General features: G+C 35.9%; 4 protein-coding genes across 11 annotated transcripts in view; 2 read left to right on the top strand and 2 right to left on the bottom strand.

The window, feature by feature from the left end:
• LOC126747561 (uncharacterized) overlaps positions 1-13,970 on the bottom strand; it is a 127,259-nt gene extending 113,289 nt beyond the window's left edge. For 3 of the 4 annotated variants that reach the window (XM_050456294.1, XM_050456293.1, XM_050456295.1), the window contains exons 1-2: positions 13,752-13,970; positions 12,819-13,694 (exon numbers count right to left, since the gene is read on the bottom strand). In XM_050456294.1, coding sequence (XP_050312251.1) covers positions 12,867-13,694; positions 13,752-13,757 — 834 coding nt within the window. In that variant the 5' untranslated portion in view covers positions 13,758-13,970 and the 3' untranslated portion in view covers positions 12,819-12,866. Of the gene's footprint in view, positions 1-12,812; positions 13,695-13,751 lie in introns of those variants that run through there. The other variant, XM_050456296.1, reaches the window with a different exon arrangement.
• Positions 1-16,443, top strand: part of LOC126747559 (sex peptide receptor) — a 489,101-nt gene that overhangs the window by 215,701 nt on the left and 256,957 nt on the right. The gene's annotated exons all lie outside the window — the stretch shown is intronic.
• Positions 1,145-6,821, bottom strand: LOC126747560 (spore coat protein SP85-like). The gene is made up of 3 exons (XM_050456292.1): positions 6,659-6,821; positions 1,963-2,388; positions 1,145-1,911 (listed from the first exon to the last, which is right to left on the bottom strand). The coding sequence occupies exons 1-3, from the start codon at positions 6,659-6,661 to the stop codon at positions 1,396-1,398; spliced, it is 945 nt and encodes a 314-aa protein (XP_050312249.1). The 5' UTR covers positions 6,662-6,821; the 3' UTR covers positions 1,145-1,395.
• Positions 9,295-10,624, top strand: LOC126747192 (uncharacterized). Its single transcript, XM_050455694.1, has 2 exons — positions 9,295-9,340; positions 10,371-10,624. Exons 1-2 carry the CDS (start codon positions 9,295-9,297, stop codon positions 10,622-10,624), a joined length of 300 nt encoding a protein of 99 aa, XP_050311651.1.

Genomic DNA, 16,443 nt, shown 5'->3' with positions numbered 1-16,443 from the left:
CAAATTTGAGGGGTCTTGGACCTTGGCTGACAAAATTGCCTCTAACTCAGAGAGTTTTTAAGGTACAAGAATCGTTCATATATGAAATTGTTGGTAAAGAAAATTCCTTTCATGGAGTAACATCCTTTTAAAAATATTCCAATTATTTTGTAAAGTTATTTACAAAAATATAAAAAATTGGTGAAAAAAAAATTGCAAAAAAAGGCTTCAACCAAAAGTGCCCTAACTTTCTAAATCCTTAACCAAAAATTATGTTTTTACCCTTAAATCCATCCTTGGAAAGGCTATTATTTAACTGTGAAAAAATTATGGAAATATCTTGAGTATTTGCTGAATTATGAGCAAAAATGTCATATGGGTTTGAAAACTTCAAATTTGGTGTCTCTTGGACCTTGGTTAACAAAATTGCCTCTAACTAAAAGAGTTTTTGAGGTACACGGATCGTTCGTATATGAAATTGTTGGTAAAGAAACTCCATTTCTTGCCTCAAAATACGTTTAACAAAATTCTAATTATTTCATGAAAATCTCCTCGAAAATAGTGAAAAGCTGACAACAAAAACGTCCCAACCAAAGCTGCCCTGAAGACTCGAGTTGTTAACGCAGAAGCACGTTTCTACCCTCACATCCATCCTCAGGGACCCCTCTACATTAGTGAATAATAACCCTTCTCTTTTTATTTATCTCATTTTATTAATTCACCATAATATTCCTCGTGCATTCACCAAAACGTCAAGATAGTGATTAATGTTATCCTTTATTGAATATCAAGAAAATTCTCATATTCAATAATCGGAGCATCCACCAAATTGTCAAGAATCCTGCAGATCCAATATTTGGGCGTGGCCTAACTTCTATCTCTTTTTTCGGCATTTGGAGCATTTACAGACAGCATCTCGTGCCTGATTGTTGTTAGGTTATGTCCTTTAGTGAGGTTAAGTATTCATAACCAAATGAATAAGTTTGACAAAGAGAGACTTATAACCGAAATAGTCTATTAAAAAGAGAGGGGATTTGGGAGTGGCTCTTAAACCTCCTTTAGGTGTAAAGATGACGGTCCTCCCAGTCAAAATGACGGACATGCGCGCCTTGTTGCTTAAACACACTGTACATGTGACAACTCTGGATCCTTTCTTAAAACACACTTCCGATTAACATTATGTTTATTTATTTAAACAACGCCTATATAATAACAAAATAGCAATAACATGCATGAACACTTTTAAAAGTACGTTCGACGTTACACTAGACACTTCCGTAAAAAATTGTAGGTTATCTGTTATAAACACGTGGCTGGTGGGCACCAATAAGAGCGCTGAAGGGAGAGACATAATAACAAACTTTCACGGGAGTGTCTGATGCTACGTCAAACGTACGACAAAAAACCGCACAAAATTCACACGAACCCCTGGCCGTACGCCCCCCACTCCATCGGCACGAAACAGCCCGAACAGCGCACGAAACCCTCGTAGCTCTCGAAAAAGTCGTTCCGACATTGCCCGCAATTGACCAGACCGGTGCTACAGCCGCCCTCCATGTGACACTGCGACCCTACAGCCAAGCCGCGCTTCATACAGCCGCCGCCGCACACGTCCATTGGCTGATAGACCGGTGACGTCATACAAGTGGAGGAACACTGATACGACATCTGTTGACAGCCGGCGAAGCTGTAGGGCACGCACGGCTGGACCACGGGACAACAGCCGTGCGGCTGTGGGTGGGGCGGAGTGGGGATGATGGGTCGATAGGGTATCGGGATTGGTATGCGGATGGGCACGTAGACCGGAATTTTGACGGTTACAGTTTCGTTTATTACCGTCGTGGTGTGGTTATGGTGGTCGTGGCTGTTTTCGTGATCAGCCGGATGGATGTTTATATTGTTTACGTTGTTGACGTCCACCGAAACAGGCACCTGAAATGAAAGGAATCGTAATTAAATTGCAATGAAAGCGTGTACTCCTACCTGTATACGTGTCTCGCTGTGAATCTCGTTCTGCACCGTAATGTTCGTTGGAATAACTATCGAATTATTGTTAACATTTGAGGTGGGAGCGAAGGGCTGAGGGCTGGGTGGTAAGGGGGGCAAGGGAGGTGAGGGTGGTGAGGGAGGCATAGGAGGAAGAGGAGGAGGAGGTCGACTAGTGGTAGAAGAGCATGGATTGGTAGGAGGACATCTCTCACATCCTTGTCTAAAATAATTCTCGCAGCAACTGTCCTGACAACACGACTGCACATGTTGGTTGCAGCAAAGGCTCTGTCGCTCCTTGCAACAATTGTTGCTAGTCCCTTGGCAGCACGAAGAGCTGCAGTGGCTCGAGTAGCAGCCGCTAGATGAGCAGCATTGAGCCAATGTGGTTGCTGTCAAGAGGAAGATGAACAGCTGGAGGTTCTGCGATAAGAAGAAGAAAACTGCGTTTATCATTTTATTCCAGGCTGATCCAGGAATTTTAGATATATTCCAGGTCTATGGTCTCAGGAATTGTTACAATTGTTTCGGTTTTGTAGGCTTAAGGAGTAATTTTCTGGATTATTCCAGGAGGGTGAGTGGTGTATTGATGCCTCCCAGGAATTTAAAATTTCATCCGATCAGTTTAGGATTAAATCGGGAAGAAAGTGAGGAAGAAGAATCCCTGACCAAATTGGGCAAATAAGAGCAACCAATCCAAATAAATATTTTTAAGATATACAAGTTTTTGCCCAGTGGTCTCCAAAAAGGATGTTTGAACTCCAAAGTGAGCACTCAATTCAAAGTCCTCTATCTTACAAACTAGTAGGAATATCTTCATGCAACAAGAAGTAGTGTATTAAGAGAAGTGTTCTTAATAAATTCTGTTTAAGGTTCAAACCAGTCCGGGCAGAAATTTTGAAGATATACACACTTTTGCCCAGTGGTCTCCAAAAAGCATGTTTGATTTTCAAAGTGAGCACTCACTTCAAAGTCCTCTATCTTACAAAGTAGTAGGAATATCGTCATGAAACAAGAAGTAGTATATTAAGAGAAGTATTCTTAATAAATTCTGTTTAAGGTTCAAACCAGTCCAGGCAAAAATTTTGAAGATATAAACACTTTTGCCCAGTGGTCTCCAAAAAGCATGTTAGGTCTTCAAAGTGAACACTCACTTCAAAGTCCTCTATCTTATAAAGTAGTAAGAATATCTTCATGAAACAAGAAGCATTGTATTAAGAAAAGTATTTTTAATAAATTCTGTTAAAAGTTCAAACCAGTCCAAGCAAAAATTTTGAAGATATAAACACTTTTGCCGAGTGGTCTCCAAAAAGCATGTTTGATTTTCAAAGTGAGCACTCATTTCAAAGTCCTCTATCTTACAAAGTAGTAACAACGTCCTTATGAAACAAGAAGCAGTATATTAAGAGAAGTGTTCTTAATAAATTCTATTTAAGGTTTAAACCAGTCCAAGTAAAAATTTTGAAGATATAAACACTTTTGCCGAGTGGTCTCCAAAAAGCATGTTTGATTTTCAAAGTGAGCACTCACTTCAAAGTCCTCTATCTTACAAAGTAGTAACAATGTCCTTATGAAACAAGAAGCAGTATATTAAGAGAAGTGTTCTTAATAAATTCTATTTAAGGTTTAAACCAGTCCAAGTAAAAATTTTGAAGATATAAACACTTTTGCCCAGTGGTCTCCAAAAAGCATGTTTGATTTTCAAAGTGAGCACTCACTTCGAAGTTCTGTATCTTACAAAGTAGTAGGAATATCTTCATGAAACAAAAAGTAGTGTATTAAGAGAAGTGTTCTTAATAAATTCTGTTAAAAGTTCAAACCAGTCCAAGCAAAAATTTTGAAGATATAAACACTTTTACCCAGTGGTCTTCAAAAAGCATGTTTGATTTTCAAAGTGAGCACTCACTTCAAAGCTCTATATCTAAAGAAGTAGTAAGAGTATCGTAACAAAACAAGAAGTATTGTATTAAGGGAAGTGCTTTTAATAAATTTCTTGAAAATTTAAACCACTACAGGCAAAAACTTTGAAGATATATAATTATTTGCCCAGTGGTCTCCGAAAAGCACATTTGATCTTCAAAGTGAGCACTCACTTCAAAGTTCTGTATCTTACAAAGTAGTAGGAATATCTTCATGAAACAAAAAGTAGTGTATTAAGAGAAGTGTTCTTAATAAATTCTGTTTAAGGTTCAAACCAGTCTAGGCAAAAATTTTGAAGATATACACATTTTTGTCCAGTGGTCTCCAAAAAGCATGTTTGATTTTCAAAGTGAACACTCACTTCAAAGTCCTCTATCTTAAGAAGTAGTAAGAGAATCTTCATGAAACAAGAAGTATTGTATTAAGAGGAGTATTTTTAATATTTCAACATTTTCTTTTTTGTCATTATTCATTCATAATTATTATTTAATTAATTAGTGTGCGCAACATTTTTGGCGCCCAACGTGAGGGTCACCACTAAGACTTACAAGTTGCTGTTTTTAAGAATGTAATTTTTAGAAGCTACTGATCAGGTACTTTTTGTTATTATATATTTTAATTCAAATAGGTTGTATTATTTAATATTTTTCTTTAGGGCTGATGATGCCTTTAGGGGCGAAACACGTGTAACCTATTCTCAATATAAATATATGTTCGAGACTGTTGATCAAAATAAATGCTTTTAACAAATTTTATTAAGGGTTCAAATCAGTCCAAGCAAAAATTTTGAAGATATACACATTTTTGCCCAGTGGTCTCCAAAAAGCATGTTTGATTTTCAAAGTGAGCACTCACTTCAAAGTTCTGTATCTTACAAAGTAGTAGGAATATCTTCATGAAACAAGAAGTAGTGTATTAAGAGAAGTGTTCTTAATAAATTCTATTTAAGGTTCAAGCCAGTCCAAGCAAAAATTTTGAAGATATAAACACTTTTGCCGAGTAGTCTCCAAAAAGCATGTTTGATTTTCAACGTGAGCACTCAATTCAAAGTCGTCTATCTTACAAAGTAGTAGGAATATCGTCATGAAACAAGAAGTAGTGTATTAATAGAAGTGTTCTTAATAAATTCTGTTAAAGGTTCAAACCAGTCCAGGCAAAAATTTTGAAGATATAAACACTTTTGCCCAGTGGTCTCCAAAAAGCATGTTAGGTCTTCAAAGTGAACACTCACGTCAAAGTCCTCTATCTTAAGAAGTAGTAAGAGTATCTTCATGAAACAAGAAATATTATATTAAGGCAAGTGTTTTTAATCAATTTTGTTAATAATTCAAATCAGTCCAGGCAAAAACTTTGAAGATATACAAATATTTGCCCAGTGGTTTCCAAAAAGCATGTTTGATTTTCAAAGTGAGAACTCACTTCAAAGTTCTATATCTTACAAAGTAGTAAGAGTATCTTCATGAAACAAGAAATATTGTATTAAAAAAAGTGTTTTTAACAAATTTTATTAATAACTTAAATCAGTCCAGGGAAAAACTTTGAAGATATACAATTAATTGCCTAGTGGTCTCCAAAAAGCATGTTTGATTTTCAAAGTAAGCACTCACTTCAAAGTTCTATATCTAAAGAAGTAGTAAGAGTATCTTCATGAACCAAAAAGTATTGTATTAAGGCAAGTGTTTTTAACAAATTCCTTGGAAATTCAAACCACTACAGGCAAAAATTTTGAAGATATACACATTTTTGTTATCCTAAAATGAACTCAATTGCCTGAAAAACGTTATCTGGCTGGTTAAAAAACATTTTAAAAAAATCAACTGCTTGGAAAAATGAAAATTGAATGCTTGATTTTTTTTCCACGATCTTCAAACATTTCAAAAATCGTATCAACTGCCTGGAAGAAATAAAAAATTAGTTTAGAGCTATCGTGAACATAATTTGGAAAAGTGACCGTAACTACCTTAAGGAAATTGGAAAATTGAAGATTAAATTTATATTATTTCACCGATATCAATTGCTTGAGAAAATTGGAAACACATTTAATTGTACCATTTAAATGTACTAGTACCAAATAAACCAGCTGATTCACATTAAAGTCCAGCAGTTCCTGTATGGGGAGCTTTCACTACTTGGGATTCATAAAGGAAGAAAGATAATTTGAAAAAGGTGAATCCTGGAGAAAATTGGGCAATTCAGAGCAACCTAAAGGCATTTTCCAGAGATTTTTGAATAGAAAATTGCCTGGAAATGTGGATAAATAATAAATTTCAAATGTTTACTCGGTGGGAGGGTACATATGGCCCTTTTACCAATAGACCAGGATAGAGTTTTTATTTTTTAGTCAATTTTGGGGAAAAAGCTTAATAACTCGGCTTCCAGGCATCCGATTCACTTGATTTTTATTGCAAAAAGTTCTTGAAAGCTTTCTACTATTTTTTCATGTAAAAACCCCAAAAAACCTTGGACTAGAATATTCTTTATACAAGTTTTCGTGTGTCATAAATTCAGTATTTACTGTATCAGACAACCCTGGATAATTTGTCCAATAACTTGGCTCCTACTGATCCGATTTGCTTGATTTTTGTTTTAGAACATACCTAAAAGCTTTTTGCGACTTTTGTTAAAAAATCAAGAGAACCCAAAGGTTAGAAGTTTTTTTATACGAGTTTTTGTGTAGGGCAAGTCCAAATACCTTTTATTAAATAAGTGAAAAGTGATGCACTAGATTATCAATTTTAATTATTAAAAAAATGATTATATGGAACCTGCTTACCATTGTGGAGTAACACTCAAGCAGAACAAGAAGGATTAACGGATTAAACTAAAATTACTACTATTATTACTATTATTATTTTTTGCAACCTTGATAATTTTTCAATTAAAATTAGATTACACTGTTGCATCTCGGGTCAAGAGGTGCTTCCTCAAACCGATTATAGATAAATTAGAAAAAAAATTAAATTGACTTACAGCACGACTCGAATTAATTCAATTAATTATTTAAACGTGATTCAATTCGAAGCAATGAAGGGTGTGAAAGAAATACTAGAGAACGTAATTGTGAAATCAATAAATTCTGGCGGCGTATTATTTAATACGTGAATAATTTCGGGCATTTTCGTTTTGACGAAAGTGAAATTGACCTTAAGAATTCCCGATTGATTAGCAAATTATCAATGTTTAAACGTTCAGTTTTATAGGCAAATGTTGTCACCCCCTTGAAATTGCTTGCTCGCCCTTCTGACTTAATATCTCGGTTATAAATGATTTTACGATGTTAAGGGTTATTATCAAAGTTTCAGTTTTTAATGAGATCTTTAAAATTAGTGAGAATGATTTTTCTTGTAGGAGTAATATTTATTGAGATACAGCTCCTGGAAGTTTGGTTCGAGGCATATTGGACTTGGAACTGCTGACTCACACTTGTCCCTTAATATCTCGGTTATAAATGATTTGACGACGTTAAGGGTTATTATCAAAGTTGCAGTTTTTAATGAGATCTTGAAAATTAGTAAGAATGAGTTTTCTTGTGAGAATGACACTTTTCGAGATACAGCCTCTGGAAGTTTGCTTCGATGCAAATTGGACTTGGTGCTCACTCACACTTGTCCCTTAATATCTCGGTTATAAATGATTTGACGACGTTAAGGGTTATTATCAAAGTTGCAATTTTAATGAGATCTTGAAAATTAGTAAGAATGATTTTTCTTGTGAGAATGACTCTTTTCGAGATACAGCCTCTGGAAGTTTGCTTCTATGCAAATTGGACCTAAACTGCCCACACACACTTGTCCCTTAATATCTCGGTTATAAATGATTTGACGATGTTAAGGGTTATTATCAAAGTTGCAGTTTCTAATGAGATCTTAAAAATTACTAAGAATGATTTTTCTTGTGAGAATGACACTTTTCGAGATACAGCCCCTGGAAGTTTGCTTCGATGCAAATTGGACTTGGAACTGCTCACTCACACTTGTCCCTTAATATCTCGCTTATAAATGATTCGACGATGTTAAAGGTTATTATCAATGTTGCAGTTTTTAATGAGATCTTGAAAATTAGTAAGAATGATTTTTCTTGTGAGAATGACACTTTTCGAGATACAGCCTCTGGAAGTTTGCTTCGATGCAAATTGGACCTAGAACTGCCCACTCACACTTGTCCCTTAATATCTCGGTTATAAATGATTTGACGATGTTAAGGGTTATTATCAAAGTTGCAGTTTTTAATGAGATCTTAAAAATTAGTAAGAATGATTTTTCTTGTGAGAATGACTCTTTTCGAGATACAGCCTCTGGAAGTTTGCTTCTATGCAAATTGGACCTAAACTGCCCACACACACTTGTCCCTTAATATCTCGGTTATAAATGATTTGACGATGTTAAGGGTTATTATCAAAGTTGCAGTTTCTAATGAGATCTTAAAAATTACTAAGAATGATTTTTCTTGTGAGAATGACACTTTTCGAGATACAGCCCCTGGAAGTTTGCTTCGATGCAAATTGGACTTGGAACTGCTCACTCACACTTGTCCCTTAATATCTCGCTTATAAATGATTCGACGATGTTAAAGGTTATTATCAATGTTGCAGTTTTTAATGAGATCTTGAAAATTAGTAAGAATGATTTTTCTTGTGAGAATGACACTTTTCGAGATACAGCCTCTGGAAGTTTGCTTCGATGCAAATTGGACCTAGAACTGCCCACTCACACTTGTCCCTTAATATCTCGGTTATAAATGATTTGACGATGTTAAGGGTTATTATCAAAGTTGCAGTTTTTAATGAGATCTTAAAAATTAGTAAGAACGATTTTTCTTGTAGGAGTAATATTTATTGAGATACAGCTCCTGGAACTTTGTTTCGAGGCATATTGGACTTGGAACTGCTCACTCACACTTGTTCCTAAATATCTCTGGTAATACTGACGTGATGTTAACAAAAGTTACCAAAATTGTAGTTTTTATTGAGATCTACAATAATGGTTAGAATGATTTTTTTTGTGAGAACGACGCTTTTTGAGATACAGCGGCTGCAAACTTATTTCGATGCAAATTACTGTTGAACCTAATCACTCATACTTTTATACCTTAATACCTCAGTTAAAATTTGACTTACGTTAGTATAACTTCGTGTCTTGCATATTATAACTGTAAGAAGCTATGAAATTACTTCATTTGTCTGTGAGGCCTCAAAATTGGCTTCAAATGCCTGTAAGAAGCTAAGAAATCACTTCAGTTGTCCGTGAGGCTTCAAAATTGGCTTCAAATGCCTGTAAGAAGCTAAAAAATTACTTCAGTTGTCTGTAATGGTTCAAAATTAGCTTCAAATACCGGTAAGAAGCTAAAAAATGACTTAATTTGTCTGTGAGGCTTCAAAATTGGATTAAAATGCCTATGAGAAGCTAAGAAATGGCTTCAGTTGCCTGTGACGCTTTAAAATTGGCTACAAATGCCTGTAAGATGCTAAGAAATGACTTCAATTGGTTTTGATGCTTTAAAATTGGCTTCAAATGTTTATAAGAAGCTAAAAAATTGTTTTATTATTGTGTGAGGTTTGAAAATTGACTTCAAATGTCTGTGAGGCTTCAAAATTGGCTTTAAATGCCTGTAAGAAGCTAGATTCATTTTCATTTTTTGTACCTGAAGTAGATAATAATAATAATAATAATAATAATAATAATAATAATAATAATAATAATAAAAATAATAATAATAACAATAATAATAATAATAATAATAATAATAATAATAATAATAATAAAATCGTGTGCAAAAAAATAGACAAGAGCATATACCTAAAAAAAGGAATGAGATAGAAAGAGGAGAGGGAAGAGGGGAGAGATGGCACGCAACATTTTTTTTATGAATAAAGAATACATTAGAGCGACCATGAACGATTAGCGACTGCCATTTTTCTTTGACATTGACAGTTCGAAATGTCAAACTTGTTGTCAAATGTCATAATGTTCCATGGGTTTGGTCACGCCTAATATTTTTTTAAAATTTCTCTCTCTATCTCTCTCTCTTGCCGCTCATCTTTTTTGTTTGTGCAAATATTAAAAAAGGAAGAGAAAAACATATACTAAAGAAGGGGAAGAGGAGGAGGACGAGAATGAAGAAGATGAAAAACAAATGAAATAAACGAAGAAGCCTTTAGCACTAAATCATATCTGTCGTAAACGTATTAGTGACATCTAAGAAAAAATTAACATACTTGAAAAATACAGAATCCTAAACTTTAGAGGTCGATATCTCGGCTTCTATGGGCACTATCAAGAAATTTCTAACCGTTTTGACTTAGTTTCGTATTTCTGAATCCAATGAGACCATCTGCAAGGTCGTAGCTCGTATATTAACCGAGATATCGCATTTTTAAGCTCGAAAACCGAGGGCGAAAATTGAATTTTTTTTCCGATATTTCAAAGTGCTCTCATTCCCTTAGTTATGAACGCATCCCGTTATAACCTGGTGTTTTTGTACTGTAGGTGAAGGTGAAGGTGAAGGTGAAGGTGAAGGTGAAGGTGAAGGTGAAGGTGAAGGTGAAGGTGAAGACGAAGACGAAGACGAAGACGAAGACGAAGACGAAGACGAAGACGAAGACGAAGACGAAGACGAAGACGAAGACGAAGACGAAGATGAAGATGAGGAACAAACGAAGGAGACGATAAAGCCTTTAGCACTAAATCACGAAAATCACATCTATCAGAAACGTACTAGCGGCATATATAAAACAAATTAACGTAATTGACAGTTTCACAAGAATATTTCAAAACAGTGTTAACAGAAAGCTTCTAACGACGTTTCGTCAAAAATTGTGGAAGCATCTTCAGATCATCCTTGGATATTCCTGGACCAGAAAATTGTGTATGATTTTTCTGGTGAGGTTTTTAGTCTTCGACATACATCTTAAGTTTGCTTCCAGGCATGCTAACTGGACTTGAGACTGCTAACTCATACTTGTCCCTCAATATCTCTGTTAATACTGATCTAACGCTAATAAAGGTTATGATCAAAGTTGTAGTCTCTAATAAGACCTACAAAAAAGGTAAGAGTGATTTTTCTTGTGAGATTGATATTTTTCGAGATACAGCTCCTGGAAGTTTAATTGGAGGCATACTAGGACTAGAACTGCTTACTCACATTTGCTCCTTAATATCTCTGTTAATATTGATCTGACGATGTAACAAGTTTTTACGAAAGTTGTAGCTTTTAAGGAGATGTACAAAATTAGTAAGAGTGATTTTTTTTGTGGGAATGATAGTTTTCGAGATACAGCTCCTGGAAGTTTGCTTCGAGGCATATTAGGACTAGAACTGCTCACTCACATTTGTCCCTTAATATCTCTGTTAATATTGATCTGCCGATGTAACAAGTTATTACAAAACTTGTAGCTTTTAATGAGGTGTACAAAATTAGTAAGAATGATTTTTCTTGTAGGAATGATAGTTTTTGAGATACAGCTTCTGGAAGTCTGCTTCGATGCAAATTAGGTCTAGAACTGCTCTCTCATACTTCTCCCTTAAAATCTCTCTTAATACTGATCTGACGATAATATTGAATATTAGCAAAGTTGAGGTTTAAATGAGATGTACAAGATTAGTAAGTATGATTTTTCTTGTAGGAATGATAGTTTTCGAGATACAGCTTCTGGAAGTCTGCTTCGATGCAAATTAGGTCTAGAACTGCTCTCTCATACTTGTCCCTTAATATCTCTTTTAATACTCATCTGACGATAATACTGAATATTAGCAAAGTTGCAGTTTTTAATGAGGTGTACAAAATTAGTAAGAGTGATTTTTTTTGTGAGAATGATGGTTTTTGAGTTACAGCTCCTGGAAGTTTAATTGGACGCATATTAGGCCTAGAACTGCTTACTGACATTTGTCCCTTAATATCTCTGTTAATATTGATCTGACGATGTAACAAGTTATTACCAAAGTTGTAGCTTTTAATGAGGTGTACAAAATTACTAAGAGTGATTTTTTTTGTGAGAATGATAGTTTTTGAGTTACAGCTCCTGGAAGTTTGCCTCGAGGCATATTAAGCTTGACAGAGCTCACTCATGCTCTGCCCGTAATATCTTCGTAAAGACTAATCTGACGATGTTAAAAGTTCTGACTGAAGTAGTTCTTAACGAGATCTACAAAAATATTTAAAATGATTTTTCTTGTGAAAATGATAGTTTTTGAGTTACAGCTCTTGGAAGTTTGTTTCGAGGCATATTAGGCCTAGAACTGCCTACTCACATTTGTCCCTTAATATCTTTGTTAATACTGTTCTGACGATGTAACAAGTTATTACCAAAGTTGTAGCTTTTAATGAGATGTACAAAATTAGTAAGAGTGATTTTTTTTGTGAGAATGATGGTTTTTGAGTTACAGCTCCTGGAAGTTTAATCGGACGCATACTAGGCCTAGAACTGCTTACTCACATTTGTCCCTTAATATCTCTGTTAATATTGATCTGACGATGTAACAAGTTATTACCAAAGTTGTGGCTTTTAATGAGATGTACATAATTAGTAAGAGTGATTTTTTTTGTGAGAATTATGGTTTTTGAGTTACAGCTCCTGGAAGTTTAATTGGATGCATACCAGGCCTAGAACTGCTTTGTCCCTTAATATCTCTGTTAATATTGATCTGACGATGTAACAAATTATTACCAAAGTTGTAGCTTTTAATGAGATGTACAAAATTAGTAAGAGCGATTTTTTTTGTGAGAATCATAGTTTTTGAGTTACAGCTCCTGGAGGCATACTAGGCCTAGAACAGCTCACTCACACTTGTCCCTTAATATCTGTATAAATACTGACCTGATAATGTTAGGAGCCTTTATCAAAGTTGTAACTTTTAATGAGATCTACCTAAAAGGAATGAGTGATTTTTCTTTCCAAGGTACATCGGTTCAGAAAAAAAAACAAATATTCAAAAAATAATAATTTTATTAAACCTCCATCAACTCCACCCAAACTCAAATCGAACCTACTTCTTCAACACAGCACCCAAGCTGACCAAAGGCGTATAGACAGCATTGGGCACCGCCTGGATGTTCTGGAAGTAATAATTAGCCACGTACTCCTCAGGTTTACCGTTCGGCTCCCTCGATCTTTGCAGCACCACCCTCTGCAGCCGCCCATCGGGCTGTTGCAGATAAAAGAAGTTCGTACCGCCAGCCACAGCATTGGAAATGGACACGTTGGGGCTGTCGCTGTTCGAATTGTCGTCGTCATTGAGGGCGGCCTCCTCAGTGGGCGCCTCATAGTCGTACTCAAAGTCCCTGGGCGCCCCCGTGGTAGTCCGAGGTCTTGAGGTGGTCGTGGTCGACTGCTGAGCAGTCTTGGGAGTGGTGAGGGGAGGCAGGTACTGCCCTTGAGGCACGTTGTTGCTGCCCTCACTCTGTTGAGGGAACAAACTCGCTTGGTTGGACTGAGGTGCTGAGTTGAAACCGGTGGGGGGCTTCTGTGGGGGCTTCAGAGCGTCCATTTGCTTCTGTAGCGTTTCGATGTTCCTTAGGTCGGGCACTCCGTAGCTGGTGGAGGGTGGACGCAGCTGGTTGTTGGAGGAGCCCGCTTGGGCGAACTGGGGAGGTCCATAGGAGCTTTGGGGAAGTTGAAGTGAGGGCTGGAGGATGTTTTGAGGTCTGCCGTGCTGGAGTCTCTCGGTCAAACGGATCAGATCCTCGATGGTGAGCTTTGAGGGGATCCTCAGGTTGCTGCTTGGCTGAGGGGGTCCGTATATGGTGTGCGGGCGGAAGCGAGAGGGCGAGAGGTCGCACGTGACGTACGTCATGAGGAAAACAAGGAGCAGCGGCTGTAATGAGTGAAAAGAGTGAGGTGTGGTGTAACGAAAGTGAATCTTTACTCTTACCTTCATCGTAATCGATGCCTGCGTGGACAGAGTGAACGATACTGAGAGTTCGACCACGCATAAGGGAATTTATATAATTTTTTTGTTAAATTAATTAGTATGCTGGGTACATAGAAGCGTATTGTGGTATTGTCTGTGTTAAATTATAGAAATTGATGATGGGTCGGCTGTGACCCAGATTTTTTTGAAAAAAATATTACGTCGAATGGTATTTTTGCCAATTTTTTGGCCTCAAGTTTGATATATTCAACATATCATTGTATTTACCGCATATCAACTATTTATTATCTTTTTTTTAATGATAATAATACCAATAGCAATAAGGTCAAGATCTCGTACAAATGTAACTATTTTAATCGTCTATTTGATAATTATTGATGCAATGTAATGCGGAATCTTATATAAAGGGTCATCACTGTAACGTCATCGCTATTTTTTTTATTGTCATCTTGCGGCAGCTGTATCTCAAAAAGTAGCGTTCTCACAAGAAAAATCACTACTATCATTATTGTAGATCTCATTAAAAACTAAAATTTTGGTAATAAGGTTAAACATCATCAGATCAGTATTAACAGAGATATTCAGGGACGAGTGTGAGTGAGCAGTTCCAAATCCAATATGCCTCGAAGGAAACTCCTAGGAGCTGTATCTCAAAAACTATCATTCCTACAAGAAAAATCATTCTTACTAATTTTATAGATCTCATTAAATACTGCAACTTTGGTAATATTCAATATTATCGTCAGATCAGTATTAAGAGAGATATTAAGGGAAAAGTATTAGAGAGCAGTTTTAGGCCTAATTTGCCTCGAAGCAAACTTCCAGGAGCGATATCTCAAAAACCATCATTTCTACAAGAAAAATCATTCTTACTAATTTTGTACACCTCATTAAAAACTGCAACTTTGCTAATATTCAATATTATCGTCAGATCAGTATTAAGAGAGATATTAAGGGACAAGTATGAGAGAGCAGTTCTAGGCCAAATTTGCCTCGAAGCAAACTTCCAGGAGCTGTATCTCGAAAACCATCATTCCTACAAGAAAAATCATACTTACTAATTTTGTACACCTCATTAAAAACTGCAACTTTGCTAATATTCAATATTATCGTCAGATCAGTATTAAGAGAGATATTAAGGGAGAAGTATGAGAGAGCAGTTCTAGGCCTAATTTGCATCGAAGCAAACTTCCAGAAGCTGTATCTCAAAAACTATCATTCCTACAAGAAAAATCATACTTACTAATTTTGTACACCTCATTAAAAACTGCAACTTTGCTAATATTCAATATTATCGTCAGATCAGTATTAAGAGAGATATTAAGGGAGAAGTATGAGAGAGCAGTTTTAGGCCTAATTTGCCTCGAAGCAAACTTCCAGGAGCGATATCTCGAAAACCATCATTCCTACAAGAAAAATCATTCTTACTAATTTTGTAAACCTCATTAAAAACTGCAAGTTTGCTAATATTCAATATTATCGTCAGATCAGTATTAAGAGAGATATTAAGGGACAAGTATGAGAGAGCAGTTTTAGGCCTAATTTGCATCGAAGCAAACTTTCAGGAGCTGTATCTCAAAAACTATCATACCTACAAGAAAAATCATACTTACTAATTTTGTACACCTCATTAAAAACTGCAACTTTGCTAATATTCAATATTATCGTCAGATCAGTATTAAGAGAGATATTAAGTGAAAAGCGTGAATGAGCAGTAACAAGTCTAATATACCTGGAAGCAAACTTCCAGGAGCTGTATCTCAAAACCTAATAAAAATTTAGATAAAATGGCGATTTTGTTATAAGCCGTTTTCAATTTGACAATTATGACATATGTCATTCTGATACTTGGAGCCGTCATTTATCCACCATAAACTTGCGAAACATGCGACATCTTTTCCTCCATTTTTTCTCTAAATTTTGACGTAAAAATGACAAATAAGTTCGATTTTCAAAGGCAAATGGACGCCATTTTGATTTAGAAAGTTACGCGCCATCTTGAAATGTTATAACTGTCATTTTTTCATTACAGATTTCCGACAGGAAATGAAACGTCTCTTTAAGTCTACTATTTCTGTTTCACCCCCCACTCGTCCAAATGACAGTTTCAACATTTAAAATGGCGGTCGAGTGCAGACATACGCCACCTTGGAGAAACTTTAGTGAAAAGCGGATTTTTTGTAATACGCCATTTTGCATTTGACAACTATGACGTTTGAAATGTATTCAGGCACGCCCGAATTCATGGCCAACGATGATGATGATTGCAATTAGTATTGTCTAATTTTTCCATCTCCCTCTCGCCCTTGCTATTTTTTTGACAGTTTTGACGTAAAAGTGACAGTTGCAAGAGCGAAGTACGCCATCTTGGCTTTTTTTATGTCAAAACATTTAGCCACGCCCTAAAAATTGTTATATTTTTCCTTATGGGCAACCATTAATACATTTTCTCTGTCTTACACATTTTTATTGTCATATTTGTCAAATTCAAAATGGCGGATCGACCAATTACGTCACACGTTAAGGGGAAGAGAGAAAATTGTCGCCATTTTGTTCTGATGCCGAGCATAAGTTAATCTGACAGCTATGACGTTTGAACTGTCAAGCTTACGTCATAAAATATTTTTGCCATTACGACCACGCCCGTTTTTAGGTCAAAACATTAAGCCACGCCTAAAAATAATGTTTTTTT

This window comes from Anthonomus grandis, chromosome 19 (assembly GCF_022605725.1).
Source record: "Anthonomus grandis grandis chromosome 19, icAntGran1.3, whole genome shotgun sequence".
Taxonomy (NCBI): domain Eukaryota; kingdom Metazoa; phylum Arthropoda; class Insecta; order Coleoptera; family Curculionidae; genus Anthonomus; species Anthonomus grandis.
This window is presented reverse-complemented; position numbering and strand designations above follow the sequence as displayed.